Source organism: Sturnira hondurensis, unplaced genomic scaffold (genome assembly GCF_014824575.4).
Source record: "Sturnira hondurensis isolate 20B ecotype Veracruz unplaced genomic scaffold, ASM1482457v3 Scaffold0014953, whole genome shotgun sequence".
Taxonomy (NCBI): domain Eukaryota; kingdom Metazoa; phylum Chordata; class Mammalia; order Chiroptera; family Phyllostomidae; genus Sturnira; species Sturnira hondurensis.
Genome location: NW_028087584.1, coordinates 1752888 through 1774906, shown reverse-complemented (window position 1 = coordinate 1774906; position 22019 = coordinate 1752888). Strand labels below are relative to the sequence as shown.

At 36.9% G+C, this 22019-nt stretch overlaps 1 protein-coding gene across 2 annotated transcripts in view; it reads left to right on the top strand.

Annotated features, from left to right (window-relative positions):
• CAPZA2 (capping actin protein of muscle Z-line subunit alpha 2) overlaps positions 1–15936 on the top strand; it is a 76287-nt gene extending 60351 nt beyond the window's left edge. For both annotated transcript variants that reach the window (XM_037064218.1, XM_037064217.1), the window contains 4 exons: positions 3460–3538; positions 8053–8124; positions 11704–11766; positions 12498–15936. In XM_037064218.1, the coding sequence (XP_036920113.1) occupies positions 3460–3538; positions 8053–8124; positions 11704–11766; positions 12498–12638 (355 nt within the window). In that variant the 3' untranslated portion in view covers positions 12639–15936. The remainder of the gene's footprint in view (positions 1–3459; positions 3539–8052; positions 8125–11703; positions 11767–12497) is intronic.
• The last annotated feature ends 6083 nt before the right edge of the window (positions 15937–22019 follow it).

Genomic DNA, 22019 nt, shown 5'->3' with positions numbered 1-22019 from the left:
CTACATGCAAAAAAATGAAACTTGAGCACCAACTTACACCATACACGAAAATAAATTTGAGGTGGATAAAAGACTTAAATATAAGCTGTGAAACCATTAAAGCCCTAGAGGAGAGTATTGGCAGGAAAATCTCAGACATCCACACAGTAGTATTTTTACTGATATGTCCCCTAGAGCAAGGAACATAAAGGAAAGAATAAACAAATGGGATCTCATCAAAATTAAAAGTTTCTGTATGGCTAAGGAAAACAGTATCAAGAGAAAAAGAGAAGCAACTGTTTGGGAAAACATATTTGCCAATGATACCTCAGACAAAGGCTTAATCTCCAAAATATACAAAGAATTCACATGACTCCACTGAAAGAAGATGAGCAACCCAATTAAAATACTGGCAAAGGACTTGAACAGACATTTCTCCAAGGAGGGCATACAGAGGATCCAGACACACATGAAAAGACGCTCAATATTGCTAGCTATCAGAGAGATGCAAATTAAAACCACAATGAGATACCACTTTACACCAGTCAGAATGGCTATCTATCATAAGCAAAGCAACAAACAGCCAGTGTTGGAGAGGTTGTGGGGAAAAGGGGACCCTAGTTCCCTGTTGGTGGGATTGCAGACTGGTACAACCACTATGGAAAACAGTATGGAATTTTCTAAGAAAACTAAAAATGAACGTGCCTTTTGACCCAGCAATTCCACTGTTGGGAGTATATCCTAAGAATCCTGAAGCACCAATCCAAAAGAACCTATGCACCCCGATGTTCATAGCAGCATAATTTACAATAGCCAAGAGTTGGAAGCAACCTAGGTGCCCGTCGGTAAATGACTGGATCAAAAAACTATAGTACATTTACACAATGGAATTCTATGCTGCAGAAAGAAAGAAGGAGCTCCTACCCTTTGCAACATCATGGATGGAAAAGGAAAGCATTTTGCTGAGTGAAACAAGCCAGGTGTTGAAGGACAAATACCATATGATCTCACCTTTAACAGGAATCTAAACAACAAAACAAACAAACAAGCAAAATATGACGAAAGACACTGAAATACGAAACAGGCTGACAGGGACCAGAGGGGAGAAGGGAGAGAATCACAGGGGAAAAGGAGAAAGACTCACATGAACAAGTATAAAGGACACATGGACAATAACTAAGGTCGGGGGCGGAAATGGGAGGGAGTTGGGGAGCACTGGAGGGAGGTGGGTGGCAGGGCTGGGAATATAAGACAGAAAACTGTACTTAAACAAGAATTAAGTAAAAATAATAAAATAAAACAAAATTTGGGCCAAAATTGCACATTTTACACAGCAAAATACAGTAATTAATTTAAAAAGTATAATTCATTTGGCTTTTAGCATATGTAAAATGAAGATAATGTCTGTTCTCGAGTTTTCTGTTCTCATTATTTCACTTTGCATATTTGAATTTTTTTTCTGAACCACCACTCTGAATATTTTATCAGTGAAGTTAGAAATGATTTCCATTTTTTGGAAAGGAGAAAATTTATGATACTCCAAAATGCTAAGCATACATATCACAGTGATCTCAGTAAAACAATAAAATCTAAATATTTTGGTACATAGAAATACACTTTAATTCACCAAAAGTAGAGAGAACAAAAATCAGAAAAAAACTAGTCATGGATGTTTTGTAGATTTCACTAGGGACAATCTCTTCTTGGTCTCTATGATTTCCCTAATGTCTAGTTGTATTGGAGACTTAATAAAGGCTTTTTGAATGAAGATATTTGTAATTACAGCGTTAATTGAAGGGAAGGGAAGAATATAATGAAAGGCTAGGACATCTTGACTACTTATACTATTGATGAAAGGGTACTATCTGCTCAGCATCATTTACCAATATTATATAATGTCTTTGGAATATCCTCTGGAACAGTTCTCAGTATTGGCAAGTGTGGCTTAGTTGATCAGAGTATCATCCCGTAAACCAAAAGATTGTGGGTTCTATTCCAGTAAGGACACATGCTTAGGCTGTGGTTCGATCCCTGGAAAGGGAACTTGTGGGAGGCAACCCATTGATGTTTCTCTCTCTGTCTTCCTCCTTCCCCCTCTCTCTAAAATCAATAAGCACATACTCAGGTGAGGATAATAAATGAATAAATTAAAAAATGAAATAGTTCCCAAATTGGTCCCATTGCTTGATTTGGATTTATTCCTTTTCACAATTAGTGATATAGGCATATTGTCATAATAAATCAGAACTGTGCATGCCTAGAACTCACTAGTTCTTGATACTAATACCTAAATAAAAGGAATAACTTCTTCTGGAACCATGAAATAAAATGAAGGGACCTAGATTCCACCTGAGCTTCTGTGGATAATTTTGGATGAGTCACTGAAAGTCAAGATATGTTACACAATTCTCTTTTATTTTGTACAACATATACATTGTTCTAATAATAGCACTTCTCAAATGTTATGTGTTAAGTTTAGGTATGAGTATCATCATTCTATAGATTTTCACTATTGGTTTGACTGTGAGGATATTGAAAAGAACCCATAAATAATTTTATACCAAAGCCAGTGTAGTTCTCTATTAGCCCCGTGATTATTTTAGGTAGAATATCTTTAGCATGGAGACACCGAGTAAAGGTCAAAAGTAAAGGAGTTGCTATGAAAAGTCCATTAAGAAAAAAAAGATAAATTCATTTTGTGGGAGACAAAATGACTGACATACCTGTTGCTTGTTTGTAACACCACAATTTCCTACTATAATGAATATGTATTAATTTGTATACCGAAAATCATTTCAAGAAGTAGGAGGAGGATGTGCCTTTTATGTGAAGATTTTAAACCTAACATTGGAAAAGGTGGTGGGGAGGGAATCTGATGCTTATAATTCTTTATAGTTCTTCTCTTTCCAAACTTCAAAACCCCCTTAAGAATGTCATTGTACTATCCATCTTTTTAAATTATTTGGTACTTGTGTTACTTAATGGACGTTAAACTGTGCTGACTGTATTTGCAAAAGCCCCTGATAATCTGAACATTTATTCATTTTATTCTTATTTAAAATATAAGTGATGCAGCTCAGTGGATTGAGCGCGGGCCTGCGAACCACATGTTCGTGGTTCAATTCCCAGTCAGGGCACATGCCTGGGTTGTAGGCCGGTTCCCTGCAGGCCAACTCCCAGCAGGGTACACACCAGAGGCAACCATAGATTGATATTTCTCTCCTTCTCTCCTTCCCTTCCTCTCTAAAGATAAATAAATGAAATATTTAAAAAAAAATAAAAAATAAAATATAAGTGAGTCAGTTGAAGAAGTAGCTTAAAATTTTTCTCCAAAAGTATCACATACTTTAGAATAACAAATGTCCACCATCCATCCCCAACATTCTCTCTTACTTTAACATTAAATTTAAATCTGAAACTTAAAATTTTTATTCAGATTGTTTTCCCTAACTATTTACAGCTGCTGTTTTTATTTTTAAGGAATGGGCGTTGGAGGTCAGAGTGGAAGTTTACAATCACTCCTTCAACTGCTCAGGTGGTTGGCATTTTGAAAATTCAGGTATGAAATAAAAAGAATTTGTTTGTTGATCTTTTAATGATTCTGAATAGAAAAAGAACTGATTCATTAGTTTACATTTTCATGATACATAATAACCATTTTTTTCAGATCTTCATGTTGAGGTAATGGAAAAAACAAGTAGTGCTGATTTCACCTTTTTTAATAACCTTGTAGTTCATTCTCTGTATTCATCAAAAATCTGCAAGGACAGCCAACAGAGTCTAAAAATACAACTAAAATTAGGTGCTGTTATTTGGTCTGCTCTTATATAATTTGTCCATATAAGCATCTTCTGTTATCTTGAGTAGAGTGAAGTATAATGTTAATATATGCATGTTTAGATCTGTAAGTATATGTATTACATATGTATATTAATATATGTATACAATACATATATAAGTATTTTCTATACTTATATTTGGCTTCTTATATGAAAGACATTAGAACTGGATTCTTTGACTTTTAATGTAAACTCAAATGTTTATAAAGAAGAGACCAAATATTTCAGTATAGATGCTACTAAGTAAGTTAAAGGAAAATACTAACCTTTTTCTATCTTGATTCACACATTTATTCAACACATTTGTTGATCAGCTATCATGAAAGGTACTGTGCCAAGAGCCATAAAGGAATAAAGATGAATTAGATGCTCTAATATACATTTCTAATTCCTAGTCTTACATCCTAATACTTTTATGTCTTGATGACCATTCCTTAGGGCACAGGGGGCAAACACAAGGCCCGCAGACCGAATCCAGCCCTCCACCTTGTTTTTTTTCTTTTTATTATATTTTATTGATTGTGCCACTACAGTTGTCCCATTCCCCCCCTTCATTCCCCTCCACTATTCCCTACACAACCCCTCCCCCACCATTCCCCCCCTTTAGTTTACGTCCATGTGTCACAAGTTCTTTAGATTCTATATTTTCCCTACTATTCTTGCCCTCCCCCCGTCTGTTTTCTATCTACCATCTATGCTACTTATTCTCTGTACCTTCTCCCCTCTTTTCCTCCTCCCACTCCCCTGTTGCTAACCCTCCATGTGATCTCCATTTCTATGGTTCTGCTCCCGACCTAGCTGTCCTCTTAGTTTGCTTTTGTTTTAGGTGTGGTTGTTAATAACTGACTTTGCTGTCCTTTCACTGTTCCTATTTTTTACCTTCTTTTTCTTAGATAAGTCCCTTTAACATTTCATATAATAAGGGCTTGGTGATGATGAACTCCTTGAATTTGACCTTATCTGAGAAGCACTTTCTCTGCCCTTCCATTCTAAATGAAAGCTTTGCTGGATAGAGCAATCTTGGCTGTAGGTCCTTGGATTTCATGACTTGGAATACTTCTTTCCAGCCCCTTCTTGCCTGTAAGGTCTCTTTAGAGAAATCAGCTGACAGTCTGATGGGTACTCCTTTGCAGGTGACTGTCCTCTTATCTCTTGCTGCTTCTGGGATTCTCTCCTTCATTTTGGTCTTGGCTAATGTAATGATGATGTGCCTTGGTGTGTTCCTCCTTGGATCCAACTTCTTTGGGACTTTCTGAGCTTCCTGAATTTCCTGGAAGTCTATTTCCTTTGCCAGAGTGGGGAAGTTCTCCTTTATTATTTGTTCAAATAAGTTTTCCACTAGTAGCTGTTTCTTTCCCCCTTCTGGTACCCCTATAATCCGGATGTTGGAACGTTTAAAGATGTCCTGGAGGTTCCTAAGCCTCTCCTCATTTTTTTGAATTCTTGTTTCTTCATTCTTTTCTGTTTGGTCATTTTTATCTTCCTTCTGGTCCACTCCCTTGATTTGAGTCCTAGTTTTCCTTCCATGACTATTGGTTTCCTGTGCATTTCCCTTCATTTCAATTAGTTTAGCCTTCATATGTTCCTCTAATTTGTGACTAAAATCAACCAGTTCTATGAGCATCCTGATCACCAGTGTTTTGAACTGTGCATCTGATAGGTTGGCTATTTCTTGGTTGCTTAAAAGTATTGGATCTGGGGCTTTGATTTGTTCTTCCGTTTGAGCCATAATGTTCAGGTCTGTTTGCGCCTGTTACGTATGAGGGCCTGAGCCTTAGGTGTTCACCAGGGCCAGGCGACCCAGTAGCTGGGTTGTGATGCTGTATGTGGGGGCAGGGTCAGAGAGGAGCAATGGTGTTTGTTCTGTGCACTCTGGGATTTCAGTCCCCTCTGTTGCTTCCTGCAAGCAAACGCCCCACCCCACCCCCGGTGCCAGCTCCTGGGTGTGTGGGCTTGTGCACCCTCTAGGACCCTGTGTGTCTCTTCGGCAAACTGTCTGTGAGCCTGGGAGCTTCTCCTCTCACCTTGACCTGGAGAGTGTTTCCAATTGGTCCTTTTAGGCTTTAATTCCCCTCACTGGGGCCTTAGCCTGTGCGGTCTGTCTCACTGCCCCTTCCTTCGCCTGGTTTATCTGAGTGTGAATGTGTGACTGCGGTCAGCCAACCACCTTGGGCCCCCACTGGGTCCACCCCTTGCCACCCCATGCCTGGGATATGCCAACTGCTGCCTGTGCGCCTGGGTCAGTCTAGTCCAGCTGTTTTTTCCTGTGACACCCGCTCTACCAGCCACTGATTCGCCCTTCTTACCAGTCTGGATGAATGGTTTGTTGTTGTCGGACTTTGGTACAGTTCAATTTTCCATGTTTTGGTTGTGTTTTAGTTACTAAAACTTTGTTGTCTTTAAACTTTGTGTGAGGAGGCACAGTGTTTCCACCTATGCCTCCATCTCCCTCCACCTAGTTTTATCCAGCCCGGCACCTCATTTCTACTTGGAAGCAGCACCAAGCTCCTTGTCCCTAGTTAAGAAGTAGTTACATTTATAGTCATAAAATTACATTTGGCCCTTTGGCCTTTCAAGGCAACCTCGAGGCTGATGTGGCCTTGGTAAAAATGAGTTTAACACCCCTGCCTTAAGGGCTAGAGAAATGAGATGAAGAGCATGGATTTTGAAATCAGACTTCCTGAGTTTGAATCCCAGCTCTGCCAGTTACTAGTTTTATGATATTAAAAAGTCATTTAAGCTTTATGTTTATTTCCTCATTAGCTTAAAAAAATCTCATGTGACTGTTAAAAGATAAGTTTATATGGATAAAATGGTTACAATAGAGGCAGACATAGAGTGCTTAATGAGTGGTAGCCATTTTTGTTGACATTCTTTCCTTGGTTAGGCCTCAGCAGCTCTTTGCTGAATAATTTGTCAGATGGACCAAATAGGCAATAATTTGCCTATTGGACCAAAGCTTGTTGACAGCCAGGATTGTCTGATTCACAATTCTGTCTTCAGCACTTAGCATCATGCCTGGCATGTAATTGTTACTTTATTTTGTTTGAATTGCTGGACCTTTTGCCATTTCCTAATCTAATTTTTTCCACACTGCCATCAAGGAAGATAATTTTTTAAATTTAAATCTGGATGTCATTGCCCTGTTTGCTATCTCACCTATTACATAGTCCAGGCATGTTTATGCTATCTCACCTATTACATAGTCCAGGCATGTTTAAGTGGCATGTTTAAGTGGTCAAAGTTAACTTGTTCTCTACCTATATATATTTCTCCAGCCACTCTTCTCTCTCCCTGGCCTCACACATTCTATCCACTAGAATCTCCAAGCCTTCCTAAAGTATGCTATTCTCTTAAGTTCAGTTTCCTTATCTTCCTTGATCAGTCAGTCATTTTGCTAAAGCTGAGTGCAGTGTTGCCTCTTCTCTGAAGTCCTTTTTTAATGCTTAGATAAAGTCTGGAGTATTACTAATGTACTGTGTACATTTTTTATGTTGTATTGAAATATGAGTTTAGGAACTGTCCCCTTAAAAGCTGTGTATCCCGCCCTGGCTGGTTGTGGCTCAGTGGACTGAGCACCAGAGAACCAAAGGGTCACTGGTTCGATTCTGAGTCAGGGCACATGCCTGGGTTGTGGGCCAGGTCCCCAGTAGGGGGCATGCAAGAGGCAACCACACATTGATATTTCTCTTCCTCTCTTTCTTTCTGCCTTCCCCTCTCTTTAAAAATAAATAAAATATTTTCAAATATTATAGCCACTCCAAATAATAAGTAAATAAATAAATAAATGCTCTGCATCCCTTGAACTTCTTAATAGGAGGCATATGTAGTAATCACTCAGTTAATGTTTAGTGAATAAATTCATGTCTTTGAATTTGAGAAGTTGCGTGGTTGGTAGAAGTACACAAAAGAGGAGCAGTGTTTAGGAGGGAGTATTCTGAGGTCAATTTTGGAAATCTTGAGTTTAGGTACTAGCAGTATATCTGAGATAAAAATGTCCAGCAGTTAGGTCAATGGAGGACTTGCCTGAGTAATTGCTGAAACTGCTAACTAGTCTTCTCACTAGATTGAAGGCAGGAAGTCTTGCTAAGGTTTGAAAAGTCAGGAGCTTATCTAAGAAGTCTAGGTTAGAGCTGAAATTGGTAATCATCTACAGTTGATGTTACTGTTGAAGCCATGTGGATCTTGATGGTTCTTGCCTATAATATGGTTTCTGTAATTTCTTTTTTAATAGGTCCATTATTATGAAGATGGTAATGTTCAACTAGTGAGTCATAAAGATATACAAGATTCCCTAACAGTGTCTGTAAGTAATTAATTGTAAAATAAAATTTAAATAACCCAATACTTCTATAAAACCAGAACAGTTTTGGAAGTAACATTTTAAGTAATATTTCTGCTTTAGATTAAATGTTTTCAAGTAGATTAAAGATTGGTAAGTAATGGAAATTGACACCTAACTTTTTTAACAGTTTTATTGAGATAATTCACATACCATTCAGTTTACCCAGTTAAAGTGTAAGATGCAGTGCTTTTTAGTATATTAAGAGGATTTTGCAATAATCAACATAGTTTAATTTAGAGCATTTTTGTTCTCTAGAAATCCAGTACCCATTATCAGTTGCTCCCGTTTCCCACTCTCCAAACCACTCTCAGGCCTGGGCAACTGCAAAATGATTTTCTGACTGTGGATTGGTCTATTCTTGGCCTTTCATATGGAACCCTACAATACATGGTCTTTTGTGACTGGTTAGTTTCACTTAGTTTAGTGTTTTCAGGGTTTGTCCTTGTTAGAGTATGTATCAGTATTCCATGCTTTTTTATTGCCCAAATAATATTCTATACACCACATTTTATGTAGCCATTTATTAGTTGTTGAATATTTCTGTTATTTTCTTTCTTTTTTTTTGCTGCTGTGAACCTTCATTTACTACTTTTTGTGCAAGCATTTGTTGTAATTTCTCTCTCGTAGATATGTGGCAGTGGAATTGCAGGGCCACGTTGTAGTTCTACGTTTAACCTTTTGTAAAACTGCCAGACAGTGTTTCCAAAGCGGCTGCACCATTTTACATCACCATCAGTTGTAAATGGAGGTTCCAGTTTTCCACATCCTCACCAAAATTTGTGTCTTTTTCATTATAGCCACCCTAGTTGGTATGAAATGATATCTCATTGTAGTTTTTATTTACATATTCCTGACAGATGATGATAATGAGCATCTTCTTATGTATTTATGGGTCACTTACATATTGAAAATTTCTATTCAAATCCTTTGCATATTTCATGATTGGTAATTTGTGTTTTTATTATTGAGTTGTAATTGTTGCTTATATACTTTGGATACAAAACTGTCTCAGAAAAATGATTTTCAAATACTATCTCCCACTCTATGTCTCTTCACTTTCTTCTAGTGTCGTTTGCACAACAAAAGACTTCAGTTTTGATGTAGCGGTTTGGTTTTTTCTTTTGTTATTTATGTTCTTGATATATTAATAGAAGCCTTTGCCTAACCCATGGTCATGAAGATTTACCTTGAGTGTTTTCTACGAATTTTATAGCTTTAGCTCTTAAATTTACATCTCTGATTCTCTGCTTAACCCTTATTTTTATAGTGTTTGCTTTTTTTTAACCCTCTGTTGAGATTATGATTTAATGAAGTTTATCTAAAGTTCTGCTTTCAAATTCAAGAAACTTTTAACTTAGTTTTATTTCCCTGCCGTTTGTCACACATTTTTTCCATTGCATGTGTAGCTAGCTATTTCATGGTAGAATTGCTTTGCCTCAAGAATGTTAATATAATCTTAACATGACATTTTCCCATAAACATTTGTATTGTGTACCTGAAAGTACCATTCAGTAAAATTTAAACATCAACTGCTGGTACACAAAATTAGCTGTTTTACAAATACTAAGGAAGATTTTATTTTCAATGTAAGAAAGCACTTAACATTAAGAAACATATCTGAATGTGTTAAGCCAAATGCTACCTAAGAAGAAAGCTCTCGTTTTTTTTTGTTAAGTTTTCAATAGTACTCAGGTGATTTCAGCTTTTTTTGCTAAGTAGTACTCTTTTTGCCAAATTTGCCAGTAAAAGCAGCTTACAAATTTCTATGTTTTTCCATGAGACATTGTATTCAGCTTAGTTCTGTATCATGAGTATATATGCAATATTATTTGCTTAACAGGATAATAACCAAGGATAATACTTGGTTATCATCTTCTTTGGGGACCTTGACATTGGGCAGAAATTCTTCCTAAGAGACATTTGTCTAGACTGGAGTTGTGAGAGGTAGTTATTATAGTAAAATAATGTGTCAAATTTGTGTTGAGCTTTTTAGGAATGTGTTTTTCACTTTATCAGTTGTTTTATTGTTTTTTAGACAGAGATAAATGCATCCATTATAGATATATAAATATATATGTGTAAATATATTTGTTTGACCAAAATTCCATTTAGTTTTTTTCATAAAATAAAAGACACATTTTTCATCTTTCACCAATAACTTTATTGATTTGGATATTTTGAGTATGTTGGCTATCTCCCAAGTGGTATACTGTTGATTATTCTCAATTAATGTCTCAATTTGATTGCTATCAACTTCAACTGGTCTACCTGACCGTGGAGCATCGTCCAGCGAGAAATCTCCAGCATGAAACTTCACAGACCGCCTTTGACACATTCCATGAGTCACAGCACCTTCTCCATACATACAATGCACAAATTGTTTGCATTTCAGTTGTTTTTATCTTTCTTGAAATAATAAAGCATGATATGCCAAAAATGTTGTGTATTTCCATCCTCAGTGTTAAAATGGCAACCCAGAAATTCACCAATTTTGATACTTTTTTAAAAAATATATGCTAATATGACAGCAGTCATAATACAGTCTAAAAATTATTTTGAGTGAGGTTAAAGGCATCTAAGTGTACTAGAGCCATCATATGGAAAAAAACCAAGTGAACTTTTTGGTCAGCCCAATATATAATTGACTCTTAAACAATGTGAAGATTAGGGGTGCTGAACTTCTTCACAGTTGAAGTTTGCATGTAACTTTTTACTCCCCCAAAACTTAACTACCAATAGCCTACTCTGGACCAGAAGCCTTACCGATAATATAAATAATTAACACATATTTTGTATGTTATATTTATTGCATACTGTATTTTACAGTAAACTAGAGAAAACATTAAAATCATAAAGAAGAGAAAATACATTCACAGTATTGTGTGTATTTACTGAAAAAAATCCAAATGTAAGTAGATCCACACAATTTCAAACCCATGTTCAAGGGTCAACTATAAATAATAATACATAAAATAGTATTTGAGAATTTTATATTAACACTGTCTTATACTACAAGTCTAGATTTCCATTAAATTTACTGTTAGCAAAAGAAAACATATATTAGAAGATTTTTTTTAGTTTTCAGAAAATTTTTTAACACTACAGTAAATTCACCTTAAACTTTATGTGCTTTTCATAATTGGTAATATTTGATAATATTTTATCATGGCAATAAGTATTGTTAAATTTCTTTGTAGTCATTAATTACAAATCTGTGACTAAATTCTTACCTATAAAGATTGCCTATTAGAATATATGTTGAGTGTTATAATCACATTTTTCAGCACTGTGTATTATTAAAATTTTTCTTTCATTAACCAGTGAAACAGAGACCAGCCTCATTCCATAGACTTAAAATATTTTTGCCTAGATCTCCTTGGACTTAGAATATTTCTCTCAAATATTTTCCCTTTATTTATTGTAATTTACATCTGTTATATATTAAAGTATACAAATTATTAACCATACATATATTAGCATACCTATTTAAAATAATAGCGGTATAGTTTTAAATTAATATTTTTTTTATTTTTTCTTCAGAATGAGGTGCAAACAGCAAAAGAATTTATAAAGATTGTAGAAACTGCAGAAAATGAGTATCAGGTATGATTTTTACATTTCTTTTATATATATTTGCTTATAAATAGTGACACTGAAATTTTCATTCTAGTCATAAACCTGAATTATTTTTCATTGTTTCACTATAATGAGATGTAGTCCTTCTGTGTGTGTGTGTGTGTGTGTGTGTATGTATGTATGTGTGTGTGTGTTTATACTTGTTTGTTTTTAATTCAAGGGCAAACTTATGAAAGTATAGACAAAACTCAGAGTGTTAGTCAAAATATGCCAAGGTTTTAAATGATTATTTTGTTTCTGATCAGAAATTTTAATACATGTATTTTCCAAAGCATTTGGATTATATGTAGTCTGTTTAGATAATGTTTTATTTTGTACTCTGCTTTTTACATTATCAGCTTCTAAACTAGACTTCTGAATATAAGCTTTTAGTTTGTGGATTGAACAAGTTTTCACTCCTTACAAACAGTAATTTATGAAATTGTTCTGAGTGAATAATAATAGATCCAAAATGAGGGTGCACACGTGTTAACTCTTATTTACAATTTCATTTTCTTGAATTTAATTATTCAAAATGATTATAAGTATTTTCTGTTGGCTGCTTTTAAATAACTTTTAAAACCATATTTAGGTTTTTATTTGACTTTTAAAAGCAATGAAACAGGCTGCTTAAATATAAGTTTTTCCTAAATCATCTGTGTGTTTTAGAAATTGTTGTTCTTTTCTTTCTTTAAACTTTTAACTACTGTTTTTCATAGACTGCCATCAGTGAAAATTATCAGACAATGTCGGACACTACTTTCAAAGCCTTACGTCGACAGTTGCCAGTTACACGCACTAAGATTGATTGGAACAAGATTCTTAGCTACAAGATTGGCAAGGAGATGCAGAACGCATAAGATGAATATTGCATGATTGGATCATTTTAGTGTTTTTGCATTTTTTAAAAAATCATTGCAAATGTATTCAGAACTGTCAAGCTACCCATTCAGGTGGGCTGTTGCCATTTAAAAATCACTGTAATTAGTTTGGTTAGAACACAGAGCTTAGCTAATCAACCATTATTTTTCATTTCTTTTGTTCAAAGAGGGTTGAAAATCATTTTAGTTTAAATGTCTTTCACTTTCTTTTTTGCATTTCTTAACAGTGAAGAGATGATTCCTCTAGTTTAACATTAAAAGTTTTTGAAGTGTTTCAAAAATATTTTCCTTACCATAACCCTAAAAATTGTTGTCTTTTGGTTTATGAGGTGTGTAATTTTTGATATTTGTCCAGTTATTTTTAATAGGGTCAGTAGTGGACGTTCTCATTTAAAGTAGTTGATGGATTTAGCCATGTATGCTGCTAAAGAAATTGTCTGCCTTTTTCTGAACCCTCGAGGGAAAGCATTTTCTATATCAATTGTGTTCAAAGCTTTCAAGGTTATTTAGCTAGCTTAAGTGTTTAACTAAACTTTTTAAAACAAGGCCAAGGTCTAATGCAGTTTTGAGGTTCTGGAATTAAATGAAAAAACATTTGGGAAATGCTTTTAATGCTTTTTTCTTGTGACAGTTATGCAAATTAGCTTGAATTCCTTATGTCCCCGAGTTATTTTTATCATAAAGCCACAAATGTATTATAACAAGACAAATTGTAATATATATATAATCCTGAACTCATGACTATGTCTCAGTTGATTTTTTTTTCCCTTGGATTGAAAAGTACTAAAATTCAGTGTGACATTAAAACGAAAATTTTCATATTTACTTGAGTAGAAAACCACTTACCAGTGAGTCATATATTATGTTAAAATACTTTCTTTAAATATTGTGATTCTTAACTGGTTATAAGTTAGAAAAGCTGGGAGTACATAAATGTGCAGTTACAGTCTCAATTTTTCCTTTCTGGGCATCATATGCATGCTTATAATATTTTTAAAAATACATTTACTGATGCTGCAGGAACTTCAAGCCTGTTTTGAATGTTAGTATTTACTGTAGGGAGTGGGGTGGGTTATAGTTTCATCAGATGAGTATTGCTCTTTATACTCCAGTGGAATTCTTTCCTCACATACTCCTTGCAGATGTCTGGACCTGAAAATGTTTTTTTTAAAGCACCACTTTTATTATGTACAATAAAATACTTCACTAGCTTGAATTGTATAGATTTTTAAAAATTTCTCAGTGAAAGCATGTCATTTAATTTCTTTTTAAAAAGCACTGTTGGGCTTTGAACGTACTGAAAGTATGATATGAAATTATGAAATTTTTTATTAAATTGTTTTCTCTAGTTTTAAAATACAAGTTTTGCCATATTAGTATTCCTAAAGAAAGTGAATTGGCAAATTTAAGACATTTTCAGTAGTCTCATGGTGATTGTGAACTAAATACTAGATGAATCTTTAATTAGCTCAGTCGTATCAGTTGGGCTATCATGAGTTTGTATCCCCTAGAGGTCAATTGCTTTGGGTCTGTTTTATGATCTAAAATGCTTTTTTGAAAATATAACCTACTATTTTTAAGGTGATGTGCATGTGAAAGGTAATATTTATCAAAATAATTCAGAACATACTTTGAAATAATTGTGCAAAAGAGTAGTCTTTTATGGTCTAAGATTATTAGCATTTTATTAAGTACAAGGATGGAAACCCAGCATAACCCCAAACTCAGGAATATAGTTTTACTCTAGGACGCAGTGTCAGTGTTGAATAAATAGGCTGAAGTGTGGAACAAGGGCAGTTTCAGGGAGGACAATTAGAAGGCTCTTTCAGTGATCTAGTTGAGAAAATGTCGGCTTGGCCTGAGGTCTCATTAGGCTATGGATAGGATGCCTTCTGGATATGTGTTAAAGGTAAAATCAAGATTTGCCAAAAGACTAGTTATGGAATGTGAGATAAAGACAATGCCAAGGATTTGGGGGTTGAAAAATCAGGGAAGATTGGGGTGGGAGGGACTGGTCAGGAGCTTGGTTTAAGATTGCAAGGGGAAATACCATGTAGCAGTTGTGTACTGGAGGCTTTGGGTAGAGGAGTGCTCTGAGTTAGAATGAGAAACAGAGTTTGAAAGACAGGCAGAATGAAAGAGTCCTCAAGGTTAGTGATAAGGAATTTGTTGTGAGACCAGTAAGTATGGCTATTTTTCTTCAGGTAAATAAAGTTGTTTGGGGGCAGGCATAGAGTAAATCAGTTGAATTTAACCAAGGAAGTAGTTTTGTCAACAGAGTATGACTGACCACATGGGAAAGGGGGCAAGGTTATAAAGATAGTCTGTGGAACTTAAGTCAGTTAAGCAGAGAATTGAAGGCTTGACAGGAGAGGAAAGACAGTGAAAATTGTGGCACAATCCATGGATTGCCAGCATAAGAAACATCCAAACCTGTAATTTTTTGTAAGATTTTATTTGAACCAAACTGATGACAGTCCTCCAGAGAATGATAGTTTGCAGTTACTTTTATGCACTTGAGATTAAGGAGAGAACTTTAAAGAAAATTACATGAAGGCAGGGGGGAAAAGCAGGGCAGGAAGATTGGGTTTCAGGCTAGTTAAGATATCTCTTGCAGATGGTTATTATTTCTGGTATTTCAAAGGTATATTAACGTAGATGGATAAGGAAAATGGACAGGGCTTGTAAAGAAGTTATAGGCCTGGGCGTGACCGCCACCATGACCTGCCCAGTTAGAAAGGAATGTGATTTAGAAACGTAGGAAGTGGTAGCTAGAGTGTGTGCCTCAGAAGGAGATTTTGAGGAGTTAAAGTATGACCAAGGGGGTGACTGGCTTAACTGAAGAGAGGAGAGGGGTTCAAGAACTATGGAGCTGGTGCCTGGGGTTGCTGAGGATATTGAAATCAAGAATTAGGATTAGTGTGAAGTTTTTGTAGACTATACCTGGATATATACGTTTATAATACATTTGTATGAGTTAGATAAATATGTGATACAGATATTCATGAGGCTTTTCCTCACTCAGGATTTTGGAAATTAAAGTGAAAACAGCAGCATTCAGTGAAAGGTGTCCTAGAAGTTCTGGCTCATTACAAATGTTTCTTTTTTGATTTTAGAGAGAGAGAAACATTGATTTGTTCCACTTATGCATTCATTTACAAATGTTCTTGAAAAGTGAAGTTCTTAGGGAAGTAAATAAGGACAACTGTGGATAATTTTATATAACATTTAGGTGGCCCTTTCTGTGGTTAAAATCATTTTTAGGTTCATAATCACACCAAGATCCTTTGAAAAGATCTTTTATACAATTAGTCTGTGCCTTTGCAAGGCAAAACTTTTTGTGTAGGCATTTTCAGATTTGACATTGTATTGTGCAAAAGCTGTTGGAGAATATGCAAAATATTCACCAATTAAATAACCAGTTAAATTTTTAAGGTTTAATTGGTATTAGAAACTAATGTCAGGTCATTTGATACTAATCACGCTGTGTTCAGAGGATTACTCAGGCATTGTGGAGTCAGGAAAACATAAAATTGTTTCTTAAAAGTGCCTACAAAGAACTCATGGGACTACATAGCAGTGTTTTCCAAACCTTTACACATTATAACATGACAGACATTTCACATGAGAAAATGACATTTGTGAGGCACTCTAGGAGGGTTGGATTGAGTCATGATAGTGAGAAGCTGTGAAAATTGCCTGACCAGTGGACTAGAGAAGCTGAGACAGACAGCTGGATGCAATGCCCAAGCAATTTACAGCCAGGTGTAGATGGTCACCAGGGCAGAAGGCCTGGCAGGGGACAAAACTGGGAAAACGAGAACCGCATCCCCAATATAACCTTTTCTCCCCTGGCCTTTCCTCCCTGGAGGTAACACCTAGGGGACAACATCAAGGCCTCGGTTGTGTTTCAGCTCCAGGCCAGAAAACAGCAAAACCAGGTGGGTGATGCCAGAACCAGCTACAGCAACTAAAGTCCTGCCCTGTCACACTGACCAATCAGTGGAGACCATGACCCTAAAAGAGTGCATGTGGAGGACTGATGCATATTCTACTAAAATCCTCCCCAGTGACCTCTCAAGATTCCTGCCTGCAAGAGAGAGATAAAAGCCCCAAGACAAAGGACACAGGGTGTACATGCTTCTCCCACTGGGCAGCAGCCAGTGCCATTACCTTCCTTCTTACCGCCTACTTCTTTCTTCACAGGCATGCGTCTCCTAAACTCTAAGGCAATGGGCAGCTGACAGCTTGCCCCAGGCTGATCCCCTGAACCTGTCTCCAAAGCTCCCTTTTCTCTGACTTCCCAGTGAGCAAGGCGGCCCGGCCTAGGCCCTCCTGTTGCGGCTTCTATGCTAAGCCCTTCCTTGTTTCACTGTCCCCAGCTTTAATAAATGTATCCTCATAGGCACATGAGCTCATGTGAAATCTTCCCTACACAAAGCCAAGAACCCACACACTACAGCTGGCCCTAGGCAGCCCTGCTCAGGGCCTGGAACCTGTCCCATAACAAGATGTGGCTGCTTTCTGGATGCCCAACTGGTTGAGGGGGACCAGTATCTAGGTATACCTTGAGCCTATTTAGGAAGGTGTGCCATGGAGAACACACATACAAAGACTTCAAGATTGTTTACAAGTTAATGGAAAGCCTAACTTACTTCAGGTAGCTTTTTCAAAAAATATATTTTATTGATTATACCATTACAGTTGTTCTATTCCCCCCCTTCATTCCCCTCCACCTGCACACTCCCTCCCCCACCATTCTCCCCCCCTTAGTTTATAACCACGTGTCTCAAGTTCTTTAGATTCTATATTTCCCCCACTATTCTTGCCCCCCCTATCTATTTTCTACCTACTGTCTACACTATTTTCTGTACCTTCTCCCCCCTTCTCCTCCCACTCCCCTGTTGCTAACCCTCCATGTGTTCTTCATTTCTATGGTTCCACTCCTGATCTAGCTGTCCTCTTAGTTTGCTTTTGTTCTAGGTGTGGTTGTTAATAACTGTGAGCTTGCTGTCCTTTCACTGATCATATTTTTTACCTTCTTTTTCTTAGATAAGTCCGTTTAGTATTTCATATAATAAGGGTTTGGTGATGATGAACTCCTTGAACTTGACCTTATCTGAGAAGTACTTTATCTCTCTTTCCATTCTAAATATCAGCTTTGCTGGATAAAGCAATCTTGGATGGAGGTCTTTGGATTTCATGACTTGGAATACGTCTTTCCAGCCCCTTCTTGCCTGTAAGGTCTCTTTAGAGAAATCAGCTGACAGTCTGATGGGTACTCCTTTGCAGGTGACTGTCCTCTTATCTCTTGCTGCTTCTAGGATTCTCTCCTTCATTTTCATCTTGGCTAGTGTAATGATGTGCCTTGGTGTGTTCCTTCTTGGGTCCAACTTCTTTGGCACTCTCTGAGCTTCCTGGATTTCCTGGAAGTCTATTTCCTTTGCCAGACTGGGGAAGTTCTCCTTTATTATTTGTTCAAATAAGTTTTCCACTCGTGGCTCTTTCTTTCCCCCTTCTGGTACCCCTATAATCCGGATGTTGGAACGTTTAAAGATGTCCTGGAGGTTCCTAAGCCTCTCCTCATTTTTTTAAATTCTCATTTCTTCATTCCTTTCTGGTAGGATGTTTCGTTCTTCCTTCTGGTCCATTCTGTTGATTTGAGTCCCCGTTTCCTTTCCATCACTATTGGTTTCCTGTGCATCTCCCTTCATTTCAATTAGTTTAGCCTTCATATGTTCCTCTAATTTGTGACTATAATCAACCAGTTCTGTGAGCATCCTGATAAACAGTGTCTTGAACTGTGCTTCTGAGAGGCTGGCAATTTCTCGGTCGCTGAGAGTTATTGACTCTGGGACTTTGTTCTTCTTGCACCATCTTTTGGGCTGTTCGTGCCTGTTACATATCAGGATCGGAGCCCTAGGTGTTCACCAGAGCAGGGCAACTCAGTAGCTGGGTTGTGACACTGTATGTGGGGGCGGGGTCAGAGAGGAGTAATGGCGTCCTGTCTGCCGCCTCCCGCCGTGGCCCCCACAGGTGTGGCAGCTGCCGCCATCACCGGGGCCTGGGCGTTTCGTCCACTGCACGCGAGTGCGCCACCGCAGTGAGCCCTCCACCACTGGGTTCGCCCCCTGGGGCCTGCGTGGTCCTTCTCACTGTACACGAATGTGCAACCATGGTCAGTCTGCCCCACACCCTGCCTGAGTCTGGGCTACTTGCGTGCTTACGTCTGGGGATCTTTCCTGCCCCACCCTGCTCTGCTGCTGGCTCCGCCCCTCTTACTGTCCCGGTTGAACGGTTAATTGTTGTCGGACTTCTGTATAATTCAATTTTCTGTTCTTTGGCTGTGTCTTTGTTCTCCAAACCTTTGTTGTAGTCAAACTTGGTTGTGGGAGAAGGCACGGTGTTTCCACCTATGCCTCCATCTTGGTGGAAGTCCCTTAAGGTAGCTTTTAAGGTGATGTCAGGCTAAGTAAGTTTTCCTAAAAAGAATGAGTTAAACTCTAATGCAACACACTAATAGTTTTATAAGTACACATGCGTGCAGCTGTTAGAAAATTCTGTTGTATCTCAATGAAGCATCAAAGGTTTCTAGCATAGCTCCTTCAGTTGCATCATGCTTCAGTAGTAAACTAAATCTGACTTAAAAATACATGTCAGTACAAAATGAAATCAAATATAACACTAAATCATTTTCGTCTTTAGTTTTGGTATAAACTAAGAAATGTGTGCTTGGTAGTTTTAAGTATACAGTGTTAAAAACTCAATTTTCATTGCAGTGACTATAGCTGACTAAAAAGCATACATACCGCATGCTACATCAGCCATTCTAATAAGTCAGCACTCATTAGCTTGTAGGACTCCATGAAGTTCAAGCTCATTGAATTAATAGAAGACTTAAGGAAACAAAGTTGGTATGCCTGATATGACTTCTTGGGGAAATTGGTAAAATGCCCAACTCTTAAAACAAATAAATATCCAAGGAGTTCTCTTACTAAAAGGATATAAACCCAACCCCCAAAATTTTGTTTACTAAACAGTAAAAATCACTGCTTCCTCTTTGTTTCAGGTTTTGTGCTTGTTTCAGGTTTTGTGCTGCTAACCTGCTGACTTAGCAGAACCTAAACACTGAGGCCGTTCTCACCAGACTACCTGAAAATGAGGGCTTGCTTCTTTTTTCCCAAAAGTATACGAAAGAAAAATACCAAGAATCTGTAGGTCTCTGAAGTATAACTTAGACACTTAGGGAAGACTAATTCTTTTAGATGCACAAGAAAATATAGGAGATAAGTGTTCCAGGACACTGAAAAGATCTTAAAGAAAAAGCAAATTTTTTTTTAAAAAAATCAAGCTCATGTGCACTCATTTTCCCCTTACTTTTGGGCTTTATGGTAGGGAAAGACAAAAAAGTCAATTTCATGCCAGAGAATTATCAGGTCAAAAAGCTAAAGCAATCTAAATATCCATCAACAGAATGAACGCAGATACTGTAATTCAACATAGTTTAAAAACTCATGAGCTGGAGCTTCATATAATAACATAGTATAAATGTTGAGAGAAAAGTGGCAGAAAGGTTTTGAGTAAGTTTGTTTTAATAATAGCAAGTGTATAAGACATGCAGTGGTTTTTAGAAAATCAGGATAGTATATGTGGGGAGGAACATAGAAGAGTGGGATTGAGGAGCAGAGGAATTCCGTTGTATCTGTAAGAATATATTTCTTAAAGTAGGTGATAGACACAGGTATTTATAAAACATTCAGGTTTCTTTAGTGTCTGATATATTCTGCAAATTAAAATACACAACTTAGGCAGACATGTTTGTAAATCTGAGAAGGAAGTATACAGAAAGTCATTAGATCCATATTTTATAGTGAATATTTTAAAACCTTTCATATACACACTATTTCTGTTATAGAAATTATCCTAAGTGGTAGAAAAAGATGGAAATCTATTATATGAAATTAGCATAACCTTTCAGAATAGCACCAAAAAAGTAAAACTTGAAAATTCCTTGTAAAATTAAGAGCAAAAATTCTTACTACAGTAATAACCAAAATAAACTATATTATTACCAAGTAGAATTTATCACTGGAATACAGTAAAGGAGAGAAACATATAACTCTCAGTGAATACCATTAAAATGCTTCATAATTTTGTTCTGATTTTAAACAAGCATCTCAAAAATCAGTAGGTTAAATGCACAGGAAGATACAGGAGATCTGTGTTCCAAGACACTGGACTTAATCTACAAATAGTGTTGGGAAAACGGGGTAGCCAGCTGCAGAAAAAAGTTAAGCTGGATCCATACCTCACATGTATGCCAAGTTAAAATTAGATCCAAGGTTTAATGGTATAAAGCTTTTGAAGAAATCATGGTAACAATTTTTAAATAGTAGTATTAGAAGGCCTTTCTAAGACAAAACCCTCAGATTCTATACAGTAAAGATTAATGTAGTTGATGTCTCAAAAATCAAGATTTTCTATATGGCTTAGACTGCTCTAAGCAAAGACAGATCCCCCACAGAAGAAAAATGCAACTTATTTGATGAATGGTTCGTGTTCCTAACGTCTAACTGATAGAGGAACTCAGTTAAAGATTTTAGCCTTAATTTTTAGGCTTAGGTGACTAATGCATGTGGAAAGCTGTTATTCCAGGAACTGGAATGCATAGGCATTGACTCCAGGAGACCACAAGCAGTTCATCCTCTGTGCCCAGGCGGTCTGCAAGCAATGGAGATAGTATTTAAGCCATTGTGTTCCAGGGAGGGAAGACCCTACGAATTGTTGACCAACAGTAAAGAAGTACTAGGAAAATTACTTCAGGACTGCAACTCTTAATTAATCTTTCCCCCAAACCCCTTACCTACCCTTTCTTCTCCTTACAAAAGGTCAGCCTGAAATGAGATGTTAAGGTGGTTTCTGAGGACACACAACCTGCTGTCTTCTCAGACTGCCAGCCATCTGAATAAGGCACTCATAAAGATTCATTCCTGGTCTCTGCTTACTGGTTCTGGTAGTGATAGGTAGCTTGAACGCTGACTTTTCTGCTTTCATGTTGAGCACCTACAACACAATCATTAAGATTCTAATAGAAAACTGAAAAGCAGACCCTATGAAGTCTGAGCCCTTGATATGATGGAGAACCTTACCAGTGGTGAACTGCCTAATCAAACCTTTGAGAAATAAACTTGTATCTTATTTAAGTTACTGCTGTTTTGCCCACCTCCCTGCTCTTTGTATCTCTCACTTTTGCCTAGTCCTTCGTAGAATTTGGTATCAGAGATGGAGTCCTAAGAGTATAAAGACCTAAAGTATTTAAGACCTAAATGTTGCATTGGCTAAAGGCAATGCACATTAACA